Raw genomic sequence first — 16,616 nt, forward strand, 5'->3', positions numbered from 1 at the left:
AACTTTTACATATTAATTTAACCCATCTCCATTAATCTGGTGTATCACCATATGGCAGTAGCTTACTGGGAAAAGTTTCATCATCTGTCTCTGGCACAGCTCCATGGCTTCTCCCTGACTCCGCCCTTCTTTCTCCCAGCATTCAGTTCCCCCCCCCCCCGCCTAACTAAGTTTTGCCCTGCTATAGGTCCAAAGCAGTTTTTTTATTCATTAATAGTAATCACAGCATACAGAGGGGAATCCCACATCAGGTGACAGTGTCAGGTATGACCTACACCAAGTGGATCAGGCCTGAAATTTAAAAAAATGATGACCTTGCACTTCCTGTATAGCTGAGGATTGCTGTGAGCTCCCAGTCCTCCTGCCTCCCTCTCCAGATGCTGGGATTACAGGCTTGCATCCCCATGCCTGGCTTTAGATTACTTTTGTAGGCAGAAAAGGGAATAAGTGCACAATTGCTTATGTGGTTGTTTTTATAATGTTAGATGTTACACTTCTCTCCCAGTTAAAGCCTTTGGGCAAGAGTAGGGCCCACAGGATTGGCACGCATGTGTAGTTGCTACCACATGGTTTTGGTTTTATGGTCGTGTCAGTACATGCAGGGATGATGTTTAAAGATTCTTACTCATCCTGGGGCTGGAACGATGGGGTAAGAGGATGCTGTTTCTGCAGAAGACCTAGGTTGGGTTTTCAGAACTCATGTGACCCAAATGTAACTCCTGTTCCAGAAGATCCAGTGCCCGCTCCTGGGACTGCACACTCATGGTGCACATACATACATGTAGGCAAAACACTCATACACATAAAATAAAAAATAATAAATCTTTAAAATTTTCCTAAAAATACAAAAGTAGCTTTTTCCTAGTAGGAAGCTTCAGTTATGGAATGAGGAGTTTTTAAAGTCTGGGTAGTGATGTGGCTACATGCATGTTCTGTTCAAGTCGTAAACACTGGGAGCAGTAGTCAGCTTTCTTCCAGCTGCCAAGGTGTGCAGGGCACGAAGAGCAGACACAGAGCCTACTTCTGAGCCGAGAGATCCTGCAGTGTTTGGAGCCACAATAGTGCTTCACGACTCAGGTTCCAATTCCCTCTGTAGACCAGACAGAGGATCCGGGAAAAAAACCAACCAGGCTTCCCATTTCCAACAACTGGGTTTAATGATTGGCAAAGGGAAGGAGTGTGGAACTGAGATTTGATTCTAAAGGACTCTTTTCAGAAATTATTTTCCTCGTCAGGACCACTTTATAGAACAAGATCACATGCAATCGGAAGTTGCCCTCAAGGAAGAGTGAGGCTGTTAGTTCAGTGGAAGTTTTAACAGCACTTCCTAGACAGCCGGTTTGGGCCTCCTTCAGTGCCTGGCACCTGGCGGTGCCCTCTCAGTGCTAGCACTTTTCTCTTCTTGACACTAGGCAGGCTCTTGTGGTGTGCAGGATGAGGATGCGTGGAGTCATAGGCAAGCGGCTAAGCCTAGAACTGAGCAGTACACTCTAAAAAGGGGGAGAGACCCAAGAGACTTGACTGCTAAGGATCTGGGGCCTGAGGTATAAAAGGTGAGAGGTCACCCCAGAGGACTCCTGGGAAGGGGTGGGTGGGAGAGGAGGGCCCACTGAATCTACAGGTATCTGCAGATGAAGGAGAAAATTAGCTTCCTTCCTTTTAGGTAGGGCTAGGGGAGGGAAGGTCTTACAATCCGGAAGTGGGGTGTAATATCTTGGGTGCAGAGGAGATCCTTGGTGGTATTTTAGGAATTAATTGGGCAGCTGATGTGCGGACAGGCCTGAAGGTGGGGCAAGCGTTAGTGTGAGATGTATGGTGGCCTAACGGGGTGTAGGGTCACGGTGTGTGCAGGAGCACGGTGGCATGTCAGGGTGTAGGGTCACGGTGTGTGCAGGAGCACAGTGACTTGTCAGGGTGTAGGGTCACGGTATGTGCATGAGCACGGTGGCATGTCAGGGTGTAGGGTCACGGTGTGTACAGGAGCACGGTGACTTGTCAGGGTGTAGAGTCACAGTGTGTGCAGGAGCACGGTGGCATGTCAGGGTGTAGGGTCATGGTGTGTACAGGAGCACGGTGACTTGTCAGGGTGTAGGGTCACAGTATGTGCATGTGCATGGCATGTTAGGGTGGTAGCAAGAGCTTGAAGGAAACTGGGCATATGGCGTAGATGAGGGCAGTAGATCAGGATTCAGTTGTACCTGTTTGCGGCTACAGTCCACCTGCACTCTCGGGCTTGTTCCTAAGGATAGCTTATTGGCCCAATTATAACTACCTGCAGCTGGTGACTGTTTGGTACAAGCTACCCAAGACAAGGTCACAGCAGTTTGATTTAGTAGTGAACATTTTTTCAGAGGAATAGACCTTTAAAACAGAATCTTATTCATTCAAAGCTTTGGGTTTATGGGCTTTATTTTGTTTAAAACCATCACATTTGTTTATGTATGTGTATGTGTGTGTGTGCACTTGCACATTTACTCACGAGTGTAAGTGTGTCACAGCGCATGTGTGGAGGTCAGCGTTTATGGGAGTTGGTTCTTTCCTGCCCTTTCACCATGTAAGCCCTAGGACTGGAGCTCAGTTCATCAGGCTTGATGCCTTTGTTTGCTGAGCCATCACTTGCCAGCCCTGTGCTGTTCCTTTGTTGAGACAGTGTCCTGCGGTGTAGCTCAGGCTGACCCGGAACTTTTGTGTGCTAGGCTGGCTCTGGGCTTCTTCCTGCCTGCCTCTGGATTGTTACAAGTGTAGTGTATGCCACAGTGCCCAGCAGCTTCTGCTATTTGTAAAGACTGTTTGTAAGAGCCAGTAACATTTTTCTTGTAGGTATCCCGGTTTTCTTAAAGCTCCAGTCACAGAGCTGCCAGCAATGAAGTTTGTATCTCAAACGTCCAGCCTGTAGGCCTATACGCAGTGTTCCTCTGTGGCCTCTGCTTCCGTTCCCGCTTCCAGGTTCCTGCCTTGAGTTCTTGCCCTGACTTTCTTCAGTGATGCAGTGTGACCTGAGAGCTGTAAACTGAAACACACCCTCTCTGCCTCCGTGTCACTTTTGGCTATGGTGTCCTGACCTTATCCTTCCTTTCTGTGTGACGACAGACTGGTTGCTCAGCTGTGATCTGCTTGCAGCCTCTGCCTTCATAACAAGATCTTTTTATTCCAGCGTAGCTCTGGGGCTCAGTGCTACAATGAATGCTTGTTAGTACAGAGAAAGCGATACAAACCATCATACTGGAATACTTTGATGTATTAAAATGTCTTTACAAAACTTTCCTAACAGGGAAATAACACATTTTAAACTAAACAATTCTCTCATATTTGAAAATGTCAGAAATTTGCATTTGAATTATTATTATTATTATTGATATAGGGTCTTATGTTTGTATTGTAGCCCAAGAACTCACTATATAGCCCAGGCTAATCCAAAATGTTGAAAAAGCATTTTGCCTCAGCATCTTCATTGTTGGCTGAAAACTATCATGCCTGCTGAGATGTGTGTGTGTGTGTGTGTGTGTGTGTGTGTGTGTGTGCATGCGCATCTGTGGGGATGTACATCAGTCCGTCTCCTGGGATAAGAAATTACTTTAGCAGGAGTTTACAGCTCATTAAATTAAGACCCAACTGGTTCAGAAGCCCACAGACTAATAATTTACTCTTAAATGTGCATTTACATCTGGGAACTTGTAACAGGAGGTCATGGGGGAAGCAATGGGCCTGCACTCCCTAGCCAGTGTTGAGCCTGTCCCCTGCTTGGCTGCCTTACAAGACCAGTTGCCTAACCAAGCTGCCATGTTAAAATTAAAGACGGCTGTTGTCCATCCTGTACTGACACTGAGGGGAGAGCAAAGGTCTCCAGGGCCCTGCACGCAGTTTTGGGAGGATGGTTGGATCTTTGGGGCAGCTGGGAACGGGTCAGGTGATACGCACTGCTGTGTTTGTGTCAGGGCAGTCTGCCTGTCCCCAACCCCGACTCCTCCATTCTTCTCCCGTCTTCTTCTCAGCCCCGCCATGCTGATGCTCAACTGCACACTGTGGTCTCCCGAGGAGCTTCCAGTGTAGCCTAGCAACTGTGTAACGATTCCAAATCAACTTGTCTGGGTGGTGTTTGCTTTTGGTTAAAATGAAACTCTTCCCCCAGGTGACACAGATGCCCAGAGAGGCGTGAGAGCCAAGGAACTGGGTGAGGCAGCTGGGTCAGCAGGATGTTTCTAGATATCCCTTCTGCCTCCCTCTTTCCTTGAGTCTGTTACTTAAGGCTGAGTGGTTGGCATTGGTCATGCATTGTTCATTTAAACTGTGACCTTAAACTGCTTGCCCTTTTAAATGGTGGGAAGGAACCTTTATCTTTGTTAGAAATCACAGGCTGGGGCCAGCTAAGTCAGGGTGAATTGTTAGCTGCCCTTCGAGTTTGGGATTAGTTTAGTAATCTCTGGATTTCTGAGGCATGCCAATTTTCAGGTCTTCCCGTGTGTCACCGCCCTGGATGGTTCGTGTGTTGGTGTCCAGTTATTTCTTCGCCCAGCCCCCACACTGTGTAGCCTGCTGGGCTTCTCTCTCTTGCTGTTAAGATCCCAGTGAGAACTGTCCTACTCTTTAGAAGCACAGGAAGGTGGAGACCAAGAACGGATGCTGTCGTCATCGGGCCCAAGTCTCTCTTTGCCTGCCCGTCAGCTGATTGGAAGATGGCCCAGCCTGCTGAAAACTGATTTTAAGTGATTTGTGTAGGAGATGGCTGGCCTGGACTGTGGCCACCTTCTCAGGGGCAGAACTTGTGACCAGGTGTCGCTCATCCCATCTTGATTATGTAGTCCCTAAATGCTTTCCAGTTTGACAAATCTCAAGCGCAGAGGCCATTATTTCTCTGAGCTGCTCTTGTCATTCAGCCCGTGTGCAGTGGCTGAGCTGGAGGGGCAGGTTCTCAAGGCTTTCCTTCTGGGGTACAACAAAACAAAACAGCCCTCCCCGAAGAAACACAGGGCAAGGTCACTCAAGGATAAAGGATGGAGCTGGGCACAAACTCTGGTCTCAGTACGTGGCTTCACCATGTTCGGATTAAATCCTCTAGGACAGATCTCTTTTGTTCTCTTTAATTGTGTAGTGCCTCAGCATGTTAATAAAATGTACAGTCTACTAAGCTGTTTTATATAGAGCCACATTTATAGATGATGTCTATTTGAAAATCTGAAAATTCACTCTTTTCTTTGGAGAGCTCATGATATAGAATAAATATTATTTTGGAACTCAAAGAAAAACTTGTAGGTTACCTAACCCAGTTATTTTGCAATACCATTCCCACTGTAGAGTGCTTTCCTCTGGGCATGCCGTGGCTACTGCCATCTGCAGCTGTCAGCATCTGTGATTGCCCTCAGGAGTCCTTACACAAGAACGAGGCCATTAACTTTCCATCATGGAGAGGGAAAGGGACCAGGAGGTTTCACCCTTCCCCAAGGATTCATGGGCAGTTAATAATAGATGCTGATGGTGGTAGTTTATGTTTAAAGTACAGGAATTTCTCCATTTTGGTTTTACATTCTCAGAAATTCTCTTAAGATGATCTTGTGTATGTCCCAGGTTGGCTTGGATCTAAGCATTTAACCCAGGCTAGATTCAAACTCAGGGTCATCATCATTAGCCCTCTTGAGTATTGGGGTTACTGATGTGCCCCATCATGCCCAGCTCAGATAATCTTTAATAAGGTGTAATTAAGATTTTACACTTGAGATGTATATGAAGTGGAAGGCCCTAGGGCCCAGAAGGAAGTAGGCTGTTGTTATGGGCGGCTTGACCGTGGTCAGGAAGAATGCGTGGTCTGATGTGAGTTCAACACTTGCTTTGCTTTTCGCATGAAGTCAGATCTGACCAAGTTGAGGCTGAGCTTGGCACCAGCATCTATCAGTTAGGGACATTTTTTTTGGCACAGTTGCTGGGCACAATGCCCGTGGGTGAGCCAGGGAGGGTGTTGGCTCCCTTACTCCTCCAAGAGTTTTGTCTCGAGTGGTGGACCTGCTTCCTAACAAAGCCCAGTCTCCTGGTGCCGGCATGGCTTGCTCAGATTGGTCCCCAGTGAGAAGGCTCACCCTCTGCTTTGGGCTTGCTCTTCTGATTGGCTGTGAGTCTATTTATTTCCCTTGGGCAAAGTGGGGCTCTCCCCATGTTTCTACACACTCAAAGAATGGGGTGACTTTGCTGTCATTTTAGCTAAGACTAGGGACACAACTAGGAGCCACGCTGATGGTGGGTTAATGTGAAGTAAGAGAAGAAAGGGCAAGTGAATGCATCCTCTGGCCTCTTTCTCTCCTCTGGTTGCCTTTCCTCTTTTGTGGGCGAATCAAGGATGTTTGCAGTGTCTCCCTAGACTCTACCGTCCAGTCAGAGTGGCTTAGCCAGTAGCCTGAGTTTTGAGATGTGCCCCTTGTTTGTCATTTGAAATGTGGCCGTGGAAGGAAAGGTGGTGTTCTCGTAGGTTCTGTGTCAGCTCAACACAAGCTAGAGTCATCTGACAGGAGGGAACCCCAGCTGAGGAAATGCCTCTATCAGACTGGCCTGTGGACAAGCCAGTGGTGCCTCTTCTTTGTGAGTGGCTGACGTGGGAGAGCTCCGCACACTGTGGATAGTGTCGCCCTGTGTCCGTGGCTCTGAGGTGTGTAGGAACAACCGAGCCAGCCTGTCAGCAGCGTTCCTCCGTGCAATGCTTTGCTTCCGTTCCTCCTTCCAGGTTCCTGCCTTGAGTTCTTGCCCTGCGTTCCCTCAGTGATGGAGTGTGATGGGAGAATTTTAAGCTGAAGTAACTTTTTTCTTTCCCCAAGTCACTTTTGGTCATGGTGTTTTTTTATTTGCTGCAGCAGTGGAGCCCTAACGAAGATTGGCGGAATCAAGGCTTCATTTGTAAGCTTCCTACAGTCTGTTCTGCAGCTAATGCTCAGCCCAGTCTAACATCTCTGAAAGATCAGCGTCTGCCAGTTGAAGCCCATCGTTCCTAATATTAGATTAAAATGAGCACAGCATCCCTTTAAATCAGTACTGGGCCATACAGATGAAATTAGAAATTCCTGTCTGCTCTAAATGACTATAATGCGCAAGCTTTTTCAAATCTATCAGTACTTAACATTGTTAATTTTATGCTAATAAAATTTATTGCTGAAGGTTTGATGTCCCTCTGGAAATAATTTAGGACCAGACAGAAGTAATTTGCTGTAAGGATATTTTATGTCAGGTTTGAGTAATTTTATGGGCCTGGTTTATGAGACAAATGTGTTGGTGGCTGATCCTTTACTACGTTTCCAAAGCTTACCGTGAGATGGCCCTCCACGGTGATAGGCCTTCTCAGGGCCCTAGTGTAGCAGCTGTGATTATTAACGCAGTGACTAACAGACTGAAGGAGGCCTTGCATCGTTTCCTCATGCCTCTTAAAAATATAAAACACCGGGCTTGAGACCTTTATTAAAGAAGCTAGAAACGAGAGTGATTGGAAGCACTAATTAAGCCGTATAAAAAGCTAATTATTTGGCTAGAAGTGAGTGCACAGCTTTTCTTCTGAAACTGGGAAGCTGGAGGAGGAAAGAACGATGCTGTGGCTTGAAAGATCTAAGTACACATCGATGTCATTATTTCCAGAAACTTCTCCCACTTTGAACATTAGGAGTTGAGACTGAAACTCAGTCTCTGTACCATCTCTAGTTGAAGATTCGAGAAAAGCAAAATGTGTGCTGGAAAAATCCATGATTGGTGTTGGATGTGGTTGATCTCTGTCTCCTCCCTTTGAGTTTTATGTCTCACCGTGGTCACTGGGGTAGTCAAGTGTTTTTTATAGAAATCTGACAGTTGTCCAAGGATTTTCAAGTGGTGTCATTATGAACTAGACCAAGAGTCTGGAGCCAATTCTTGTCTGTCTTGGTAGTTAAGTACATGATTTTACAGAAAATCAAAACAAGGAAGTTATATTGTATTTTGATGAAAGCAGTGTGGTAAAATTAATATATTTTTTTTCTGGACAAGAAGGGAGGGAGGAAGCTCAGCATTTAACGTAGATATGGAGATGCCTTTCTCGTGGGTTTTGTTGTTTGTGGTCATCACGTAGCCGATTTGTAGGACTTGTGATTCCTGATCTGGTGTTCTCATAGCTGGCTCTGTCTGTCATGCAGCTGTTCCCTAGGACCAGGGCTGAGTGTCTCTGAAGCAGGAGAGGTCTCTTACAGAGTGCCCCTTCAGGTAACCATGGTGACTCTTCTTGAACAGCGGACTCAATTTTGACTTTAAAAAGTTGTGCTCTTACTAAGATCATGAATAGAGGAACCGCATGGCCTTCTTTTCGTTGAAATAGTCTCTTTGGGCTGAGGGTGTGGCTCAGTTGGTAGAGTGATTGCTTAGCATGCGTGAGGCCGTGGGTTCTATGTCAGTAATGCATGGATGGGATGTGGTGGCTCAGTACTGCAACCCTAGCACTTGAGAGTCAGACACACCGGACTAAGTTTAAATAGATCAGTACTCTGAGCAGAAAGCAGCTGCAGTTGCCTATGTGTGTGTGTGTGTGTGTGTGTGTGTGTGTGAGAGAGAGAGAGAGAGAGAGAGAGAGACAGACAGACAGACAGACAGACAGAGACAGAGAAAGGGCTTCTCTATGTTTGTTGCTCTGGCTGTCCTGGAACTCAGCATATAGACCAAGTTGGCCTCAAACTAACAGGGCCACCTGCCTCTACCTCCCAAGTGCTGGGATTAAAGGCATGCACCACTACCACCGGGCTCCAAAAGTATTTTGATGTTAGATTCTAGCTTTATTTGTAGGATACAATCTAAATATAATACAGAAAATTTAAATGCATGGCACACAAGGGCAAATTTGGGGGAAGGATAACTGTTTCACACATCAACGCCTAAAAGAAGTTAATTACATAAATGGAAACACTTATCAAAGTTTGATTGTTAATTTTAGGACAATTGCTTAGATGTTCGAGGGTGGATGTATAAGCTCTTTCTGTGTCCACTGATGCGCTCTGGAAACTGGAGGTTGGCCTGACTTCTCCGGGTGGCCTGTCACTCAGTTACTGTGACACTGACTTGGTGTCGCCTTACTGGGCTCTGCCACCTTTGTGAAGGTGTTTGCGTGTGTTCACACCACCATATACCTGCACATCTCTGTGCCCCCTCCTTCCTTCACACGTCCACGAGTTTCTGGTTTGTGGAAGAAAAGGTAAAAATGAATGAAGGACACAGTAGTGCAAGAAGACCCCCAGCCATGCCCGAGGGGACAGTAGCGCTGGCTGTGTAAAATCAGAATTAACTGCTTAGCTAGGCTTCACCAGAGACGCTGCTCTGCCCTCTGTTTAGACCATTGCTGTAGAATAACTCTGTCCAGCTGAGCTTCTGATGGAGAAGAGAGAATGTATTTAGAGTCTGTACTGTTTGAGAATGTGCTTGGGTCGCTAGGAGCAGGCTCTGTGAGCAGACGATCTCAGTACCAGAGAGGCATGCGGGAAGCTGACCAGGAGCTGGAGAGGCTCCTTGCCATCTCTGCTCGCCCCGCCCCCAGTGGCTCAGGGTGCCTGGGCTAACCCCCCTCTGTGGCTCTCTGCAGTACTATATTTTCATGTGCCCATCCAGGAAACCGTCTTGGAGAAACCCCCTGTGGTTTCCTTGTTCCTGTTAATTTGCTTTGTCTGTTCGTCATTCATAACTTGTTAGCCTTGGATTTCCCCCTTTGTTGATTACATCAACGATAAAAGATTAATGGATAAAAGAGTAGATCACAGTCTTGAAGGAACTGCTTTCTGACCCAAGTAATGCTCCAGCTTAGGAGTGACTAGAACCTATCGAGTTGTACAAACCAATCTGTATTATCACGAAGGGCAGAGGACATGATTTTACCAAGGCCGGATGCAGAAGACGGCATGGCCCCGTGGGTGTGGAACAGCAGAAGTACCATGGGCTAGACCGGAGACTTTATGGTGACAAGGTGAAGCTGAGCGAACACATCACTGTGAAATGGCCCTCACTTTGCCCCATGTGAAAATGGCACTGGCTGGTTTTTCTCCTCACAGGGCCTTTTGGTTCCGAGCGGTTCCAATGGCCTGTGTAGAAATAGTGTCGTCCTGCACACAGGCTAGTAAACTGAGAGGTTTTAAGGACGAGGTGCAAACTGAAGGTGGCAAGATTTTTGTTTGTCTGTCTGTCTGTTTTGTATCCTGATTACGGATTCAGGATCTGTAGACTGTGAATTGGTAGATTCTCCCCGTCTGCCTGGAAACATGCCGCAGCGTGAGCTCCCCTGAGAAGCAATTAGGTTTGCTGTAGTTGGAGAGGCTCGCAGCACTTACTGTGGTAATGGGTGTCTTCTGAGAGACGGTGGGAAGGTAGTGCTGCCCAGCAGAGGGGCCTGGGTGCGTGTTAGCGTTGTTCCCTGAAGCTGCAGCTGAGGAACAAGTGTAGGCTCTGGGGGACCGTAGGCTGGAGAGCTAAGAAAATGTCGAGCATCACTGTGGACGTAATTGGTTGTGGCAGGGCCACAGGGCATCCCTTCCTTATTGAATAAAATTGGACGGCTGGGATTCTTGGGTCAGGATGAGATGACGACCATTAGATTAAATCTGGCGCATGTGTAAAGGTCACTGTTAGGTGCCTGTTGTTGTGGCGAGCAATTCTCGGTGGGTAATAACCTTTAAAAAGTTCACCTCTTGTGAATGTTCATGTGCAGGTTTTTGTTACTTTTTCCTTTTTCTGAGCTGGGACTTCATGTAGTCCAGGCTGGACGCGAGCACTCCGTGAAGCTGAGGGTGGCTTAGAACTCTTGATAAGTGCTGAATTTTCCAGGCATGTGTCACCATACCTGGCCTTGCGGATCTTCTATGCAAATGTCAGATTTTGTTTTCTGGTATAAAGGCCCAAGAATACAGTCGCTGCAGTCTGACAGTTATGTGTTTAATATGCACAGTAACTGTCTGCTGCCAGTCTCCTTTCCAAAGTGGCTGTGCCCTTTTACAGTCATACAAGCCGTGTCTGAGTGACCCAGCCTCTGCTTGGGCCAGCAGTGAATCTACATCAAGGGACCAAGGAACACGGTGGCATCTCCTCATTTAGCATGCTCACAAATTGTTCACTGAAAAAAATGTATTAATTTTATTATTGCTGTATTGTCACCTGGCTGTTGGAATGGCAGCTCAGTGGTGATTTCTCATGCAGTTTGGGTTCTCACTGAAACATGCCCTTTTTTATGTTATGCTTGAGATGCGGAACCTCATTTTGATCTTTTGTTTTAGATGACTTAAAAAAATATACTGCTGTGTGGAGAAGGGGATTGCAAGTGTCTGACAGAGTCTCCTAATGTAGCCCAGGCTGCCTTCGAATTTATACCCCTGCCGTTGCCTCCCGAATGCTGGGATTACAGTCACGTGTCACCATGTGCAGCCTGTGTGGTCGGTTACTGTCTGTATCTGTAAGGGACATGGGTTTAGGGTGAAAGGGAGATTCGAGTGCTTTCAGGGGTTGACTTGGCCCTTCCCATATACTCAGGGGCTTTGTGGGCTTGCCAGGTTCTCAGTCCTTTGCCCTTTAAGTCACCCAGTGGAGCTAAAAGCACAGAACACACTGACCTCTTCCTCATCTGCTGCGTTCGGATTTGTTTGGTCAGGGGAGCTTAGGCACTGGTGCTACTGCCATTTTCCAGGTGATTGTAACCTACCCTGAGAGCTGGAGCCCGGCTCTGCAGGCAGATAGCTTGGAAATGCAACCTTCTACTGCTGTTTCCTCCACTCAAGCACAACTATAAACCCTTCTTAGTGCTACTGGAGAGGGGTGAAAGGCCACAAGTGGTCCATTTACCTGGAGAAGCAGTTTTTCCATCATAGAAAAAAAATTTTCATTAACTTTCAATGTGAGGCAAAAGCCAACCCCCATTTTATAAAGTAAAGCATAAAATCAGCATCTCTTTCTCCCCTTCCCACCTCCCCATTCTTTCCCCCTCTCTCCCCTCTTCCTTTTTCCTCCCCCTCCTCCTTTTCCTCCTCCTTCCCCTACCTTTCCTCACAGGCCATTCCCCAGGCTAGTCCAGGCTAGTCCAGGCTAGTCCAGGCTAGTCCTGATCTCCTACCTTTGCCTGTCAGTGCTGGGATTACACTTGTCCCCTGCCTTTCTTATGTGTGTGTGTGTGTGTGTGTGTGTGTGTGTGTGTGTGAGAAAGAGAGAGAGAGAGAGAGAGAGAGAGAGAGAGAGAGAGAGAGAGTCACTGTGCGCTCTGTCTGGCCCTGAACTCACGGCCCTCTTGCAGCACCCTCCGAGTGCTAAGTGCATGGACACTTAAAGAAGCACAAGCTTGGTAAGGACTCCCGAGGAAGTGAGTCGTGGTGACTCCTGTACCGACATGGCGTCTTTTCAGGACTGCCACCGGAGCTGTTGGAGAGGCCTGAAGACATGGGGAGCGGAACACTGGTGAGCAGTGTTTTTCACTATTGTTGCATAACCTAGGTGACTGGACTAACGTATGTTTTATGGTATGAATCATTTTTATTTAGAAGACTTTGCAGTTTCATCATTTCATCATCTGAAACACCATCAAAGCCTTTCTCGTGAATCAAGATTTTTTTTTTCTTTTTTTCTCAATGCTTCTTGCTTTTTCTTTTTCTTCTACTTCCTTCCTTTCTTCTATCTTTCGCTCAGGGTGACGAGTCCCATGGCTCTCAATTCTGAACCTAGGAAGCAGCCGGTTCCTTCTTGGAAGGTTAAATGCTAGGTAACGAGTCTGTCCTCAGCTGGTCGTCTGCACTGTCACGGCAGCACGGAGGAGCTGCTGCCTTCCGCTCTGCACTTGGTGATGTCAACTTGATGGTCCAGTTAGGGACCCGGGTTGTTCTGTGGGGCTGCTTCTGACGCTTGAAGAATGCTGTGTGTTTCTGAAGTGAGTGCTCATTCCACACGAATAATTCTCCTGATGAGAAGCTCTCCCAGAGACGGGTGTTTCTTACCTGACAGGCTTGTGCTCTCTCAGAACTAACCAGTGCGCACATGAGCTCTCGACACTCGTTGAGGGAAAAAATTAGCATTCTCCTTTCCTTCACATATTAGTCTGATTCTCTGGAAGGGATAAACGAGTTTGATGAAACAAACACCCACGTAATTTCAGCAGACTAGAAGCCGTGTGAACATTCTCATGGGTGTCCCCCGGCAGAATACACGTTGGTGCTGTGTGTAAGTCTGGCCTTCCAGAGGGTGACTACAGTTGTTTGATTCTGTTTCTGAAGAGCTTGACGGTGAAGCAGAGTTTATAGTGGTGTGGCTCAAGCGAAAGAGAGCAGCAGCTAGGCGACCTGAGTTCTAATCCTGCCCGTGGCACATGCGAACGGGGCCGTTTACTTCTGCCCTAGTTTCCCCTTACTTAAAGCAGGAATAAGATTTTGATTAAGATAGAACAAATGAATATGTTGAGAACTCTAAAGTAATGCATAGCCTGTGCCGAATGCCCAGTAAAGTAGTTAGTATTCTAATGGCAAGAAAATATAGGTGGCTGCACACTTGACATCTGTGGAAACTCCAGGGAAGGCTAGTGAGGACGAGGAGGTCTCAGCAGAGAGGCTGATGGTGGTGACACGGGAAGTGAGGAGGAAAGAGGTATGTCCAGAGCTGACCTAAGGAGCTGACCTAAGGCGGCCCTGAGGATGGCACCACCGGAACCCCTGGTCCTGCTGCACACCATCTTCTGTAGTGTTCCTCTCCACAGTGTCTGCGGCCTGCATAATGTTTGCCACAGGCCGAGGGCCGCAGCTAGACAGCTGGAAGTAGTGGCGGCTCTGCTCCCTCTCTCTGGTGGAGAGGCTGCACGGGTCAACAGTGCCGCCTCAGTCTGGATTCCCCAGCCTTGTGGCTGTGTCTGAGTACATTCTCCAGGATAGATGGTTCCATTCCTGGTTATTAGATTACTTAATGATTGTTCCATAAATAGTAGGAGGGAGGGATGGCAAGATGGCTCAGTGGGTAAAGGTGCTTGCTGCCAAGCCTGGTGACCTAGTTCGGTAGCCAGAACCTACCTGATCGAAAGTGAGCACCCACTCCGGCAAGTTGTCCTCTGACCCTCATGTGCACATTGTTGCACCCCACCCCCAATAAATAAATGTTTAAAAGTTTTAAAAGTAGTATGAAAATGTTTGTGTTATACGTCAGGTATTTAGGGAATGCCTGTCCACATTCCTGCCTTTGTTTATAGTGTACAGTCAGATGTCAGCGTCTCTCTGTTCAGTTGCTGTGACATTCTCTGTTTTCCCATTAGAGTTTATTTCTCTACATAGTAACCATAGTGAGCCCGCTTTTTAAAACTCATGGGTGGTTTTCATTGTACTTTGAACAAAGTCTAAGCTCCTTAATGTGACCTACTAAGACCTACAGGTCTGTTAAATGTCGGACTCACCTGCTATGACCTTGGATCTATAAGTTGTTGGCCTCGTGATCTACTAAGGCCTTTCAGGTGTCAGACTCGTGACCTACTAAGGCCTATCAGGTCTGTAAGTCATTAGACTCGTGACCTACTAAGGCCTATCAGGTCTGTAAGTCATTAGACTCCTTGCCTACTAAGGCCTATCAGGTCTGTAAGTTATCAGACTTGTGACCCACTAAGGTTTATTAGGTCTGTAAGTATCAGACTCGTGACCTACTAAGGCCTATCAGGTATGTAAGGTGTCAGACTCGTGACCTTTAAGGCCTATCAGGTCTGTAAGTCATTAGACTCATTGCCTACTAAGGCCTATCAGGTCTGTAAGTATCAGACTCGTGACCTACTAAGGCCTATCAGGTCTGTAAGTCATTAAACTCGTGACCTACTAAGACCTATCAGGTCTGTAAGTTATCAGACTCGTGACCTACTAAGGCCTGTCAAGTCTCTAAGGTGCCGGACTCCACCTGTTCCTTCATTCTTACCTTGTTCTTCCCAAGCTGCTTGTGCCCAGCGTCATCAATCACGTGGACTGTTCACCGTCTAGTTACATCTGTGGGCAGCGTGGCAGGACGATTGTATCCAGCACTGTTGAGTTCTCTTTGCTGCCGGTAGCTGTCAAGCTCTAGAACGAGGAAGGTGTTGTCTGTTCCTCTCCTCTACAGTTTGCTGCTCTTGGCTGGTATATTATGATGAAAGCAATTCCTAGTCTCCATCCTGATTGAGTTCACAGCTACATGTTTGTAGGTGGTCGGTGTGATGAATAAGGAGCCTGGATGGTTAGAACACAGTCCTCAGTACTTTGGCTGGCACCTTGTGATTGGCTTTCCCCAGCATAGATTCCAGGACAGTGTCCTGGCAGTGGGATCAGCTGGCCGTGGCTTGGGTCAGCAACCGAAGCCTCTGAGTGTTGCCCTGTCCCAGGGCTCCAGGGACCTAATGTACTTCAGGTGTTAGGATTTTGACTTTGCTGAATTGCAGGGTGTTTGGTTTCAGGAATCTTTTAAATAACTGTGTGTACTGGAAACTACTCATTTCACAAACACAATTAAGTATAACAGAGGCTTGGTTAATTAGCAGACCTTCCACTGAAGTTTCAAGTGTTATTTAAAGTGCCAAGCAGCATGGTAAATCCCGAGGACAGCACTTGACAAATGCCAGTTAACAGCTGCTAGGGGCCTGATAATGTACATGGTTGTGAGAATACACGTGTATTATGCACATTTATGCCAAGGTTTCCTCATATTAAATTTCAGAGATTATACTGGGTGGTCGTCTTTGTTATGTTTACCGTGTATCTCTGCCATTTAAAACGGCGCTTATTGTCTAATAGATGTTTTGTACCAACCACCAGTACCGGCGGCAGCAGCAGCAGCAGGAACAAACCGTTTTCATCCTTTAAACTCCTGGGGGAAATTTATTTTTAAGTTTGGAATTTTAACTTGAAAGCCAACAATATTTATCAAGGCTCTCTAGAGGAACAAAAGGAGTAGAAAATATATTTAATCTTTATATATACATAATAAGGTATAATCTGTGGGCTGGTTTAGTCCATTGATCTCTGTATCACGGAGAATCTATGTACACGAAGAGGCAGAGAAACCAGTAGCTTTCCAATCCAAGAAGTGCAAAGCCTTGGTAGTACCATTCCCACGCTGAGCACCTGGAAGCTCCTGGAAAACTGCTAACGTTGAGTTCACATTGAAAGATGGAAGAGACGGGAGCCTGATGTGGGCGGACGGGGCGAGGGAGACTGATACGGTCGCTCACGGAGAACGGAGAACGGAACTTGCACCTTTCCCCATCCGGGCCTCTGGTGCCCTGGATGGTGCTGCCCACCGTCAGAGCTGGCATTTCCCTTGATTCTTGTCCCACATGTCGGTCCTCTTTGAAACTGACCCAAGAGAGTGCACGCCACCATCTTCTAGGTGAGTCTAAATCTAGTCAGATTGGCAGTGAAGATTAATCGTCACACCAGACTTTCCCCCCTTTCATTAGAAATAGATTTTTCCTCATACAGTATATCCCGACTGCAGTTTCCCCTCCCTCTACTCCTCCAACTTCTTCTCCATCTCCCTCCCTTTCAGAACCACTCCCTTTCTGGCTCTCACTGGAAAAGAACAGGCTTCTAAGAGATAACAACAAAATGTAACAAAGTGAAATACAATAAAACAAAACCCACCCCATCAGAGTTGGACAAGGCAAACCAACAGGAGGA

The 16,616-nt window shown here is 46.9% G+C and overlaps 1 protein-coding gene across 2 annotated transcripts in view; it reads left to right on the forward strand.

The window, feature by feature from the left end:
• Nucleotides 1-16,616, forward strand: part of Epb41l4a (erythrocyte membrane protein band 4.1 like 4A) — a 184,011-nt gene that overhangs the window by 16,005 nt on the left and 151,390 nt on the right. The window contains exon 1 of one of the 2 annotated variants that reach the window (XM_050134973.1): nucleotides 12,216-12,408. The exons of the other annotated variant lie outside the window; for it this stretch is intronic. Within the exon in view, the coding sequence (XP_049990930.1) occupies nucleotides 12,391-12,408 (18 nt within the window). The 5' untranslated portion in view covers nucleotides 12,216-12,390. Of the gene's footprint in view, nucleotides 1-12,215; nucleotides 12,409-16,616 lie in introns of those variants that run through there. 2 annotated transcript variants of the gene reach the window in all.

The sequence above is a fragment of the Alexandromys fortis genome, unplaced genomic scaffold (assembly GCF_014885135.2).
Source record: "Alexandromys fortis isolate MF-2015 unplaced genomic scaffold, M_Fortis_MF-2015_v1.1 scaffold_25, whole genome shotgun sequence".
Taxonomy (NCBI): domain Eukaryota; kingdom Metazoa; phylum Chordata; class Mammalia; order Rodentia; family Cricetidae; genus Alexandromys; species Alexandromys fortis.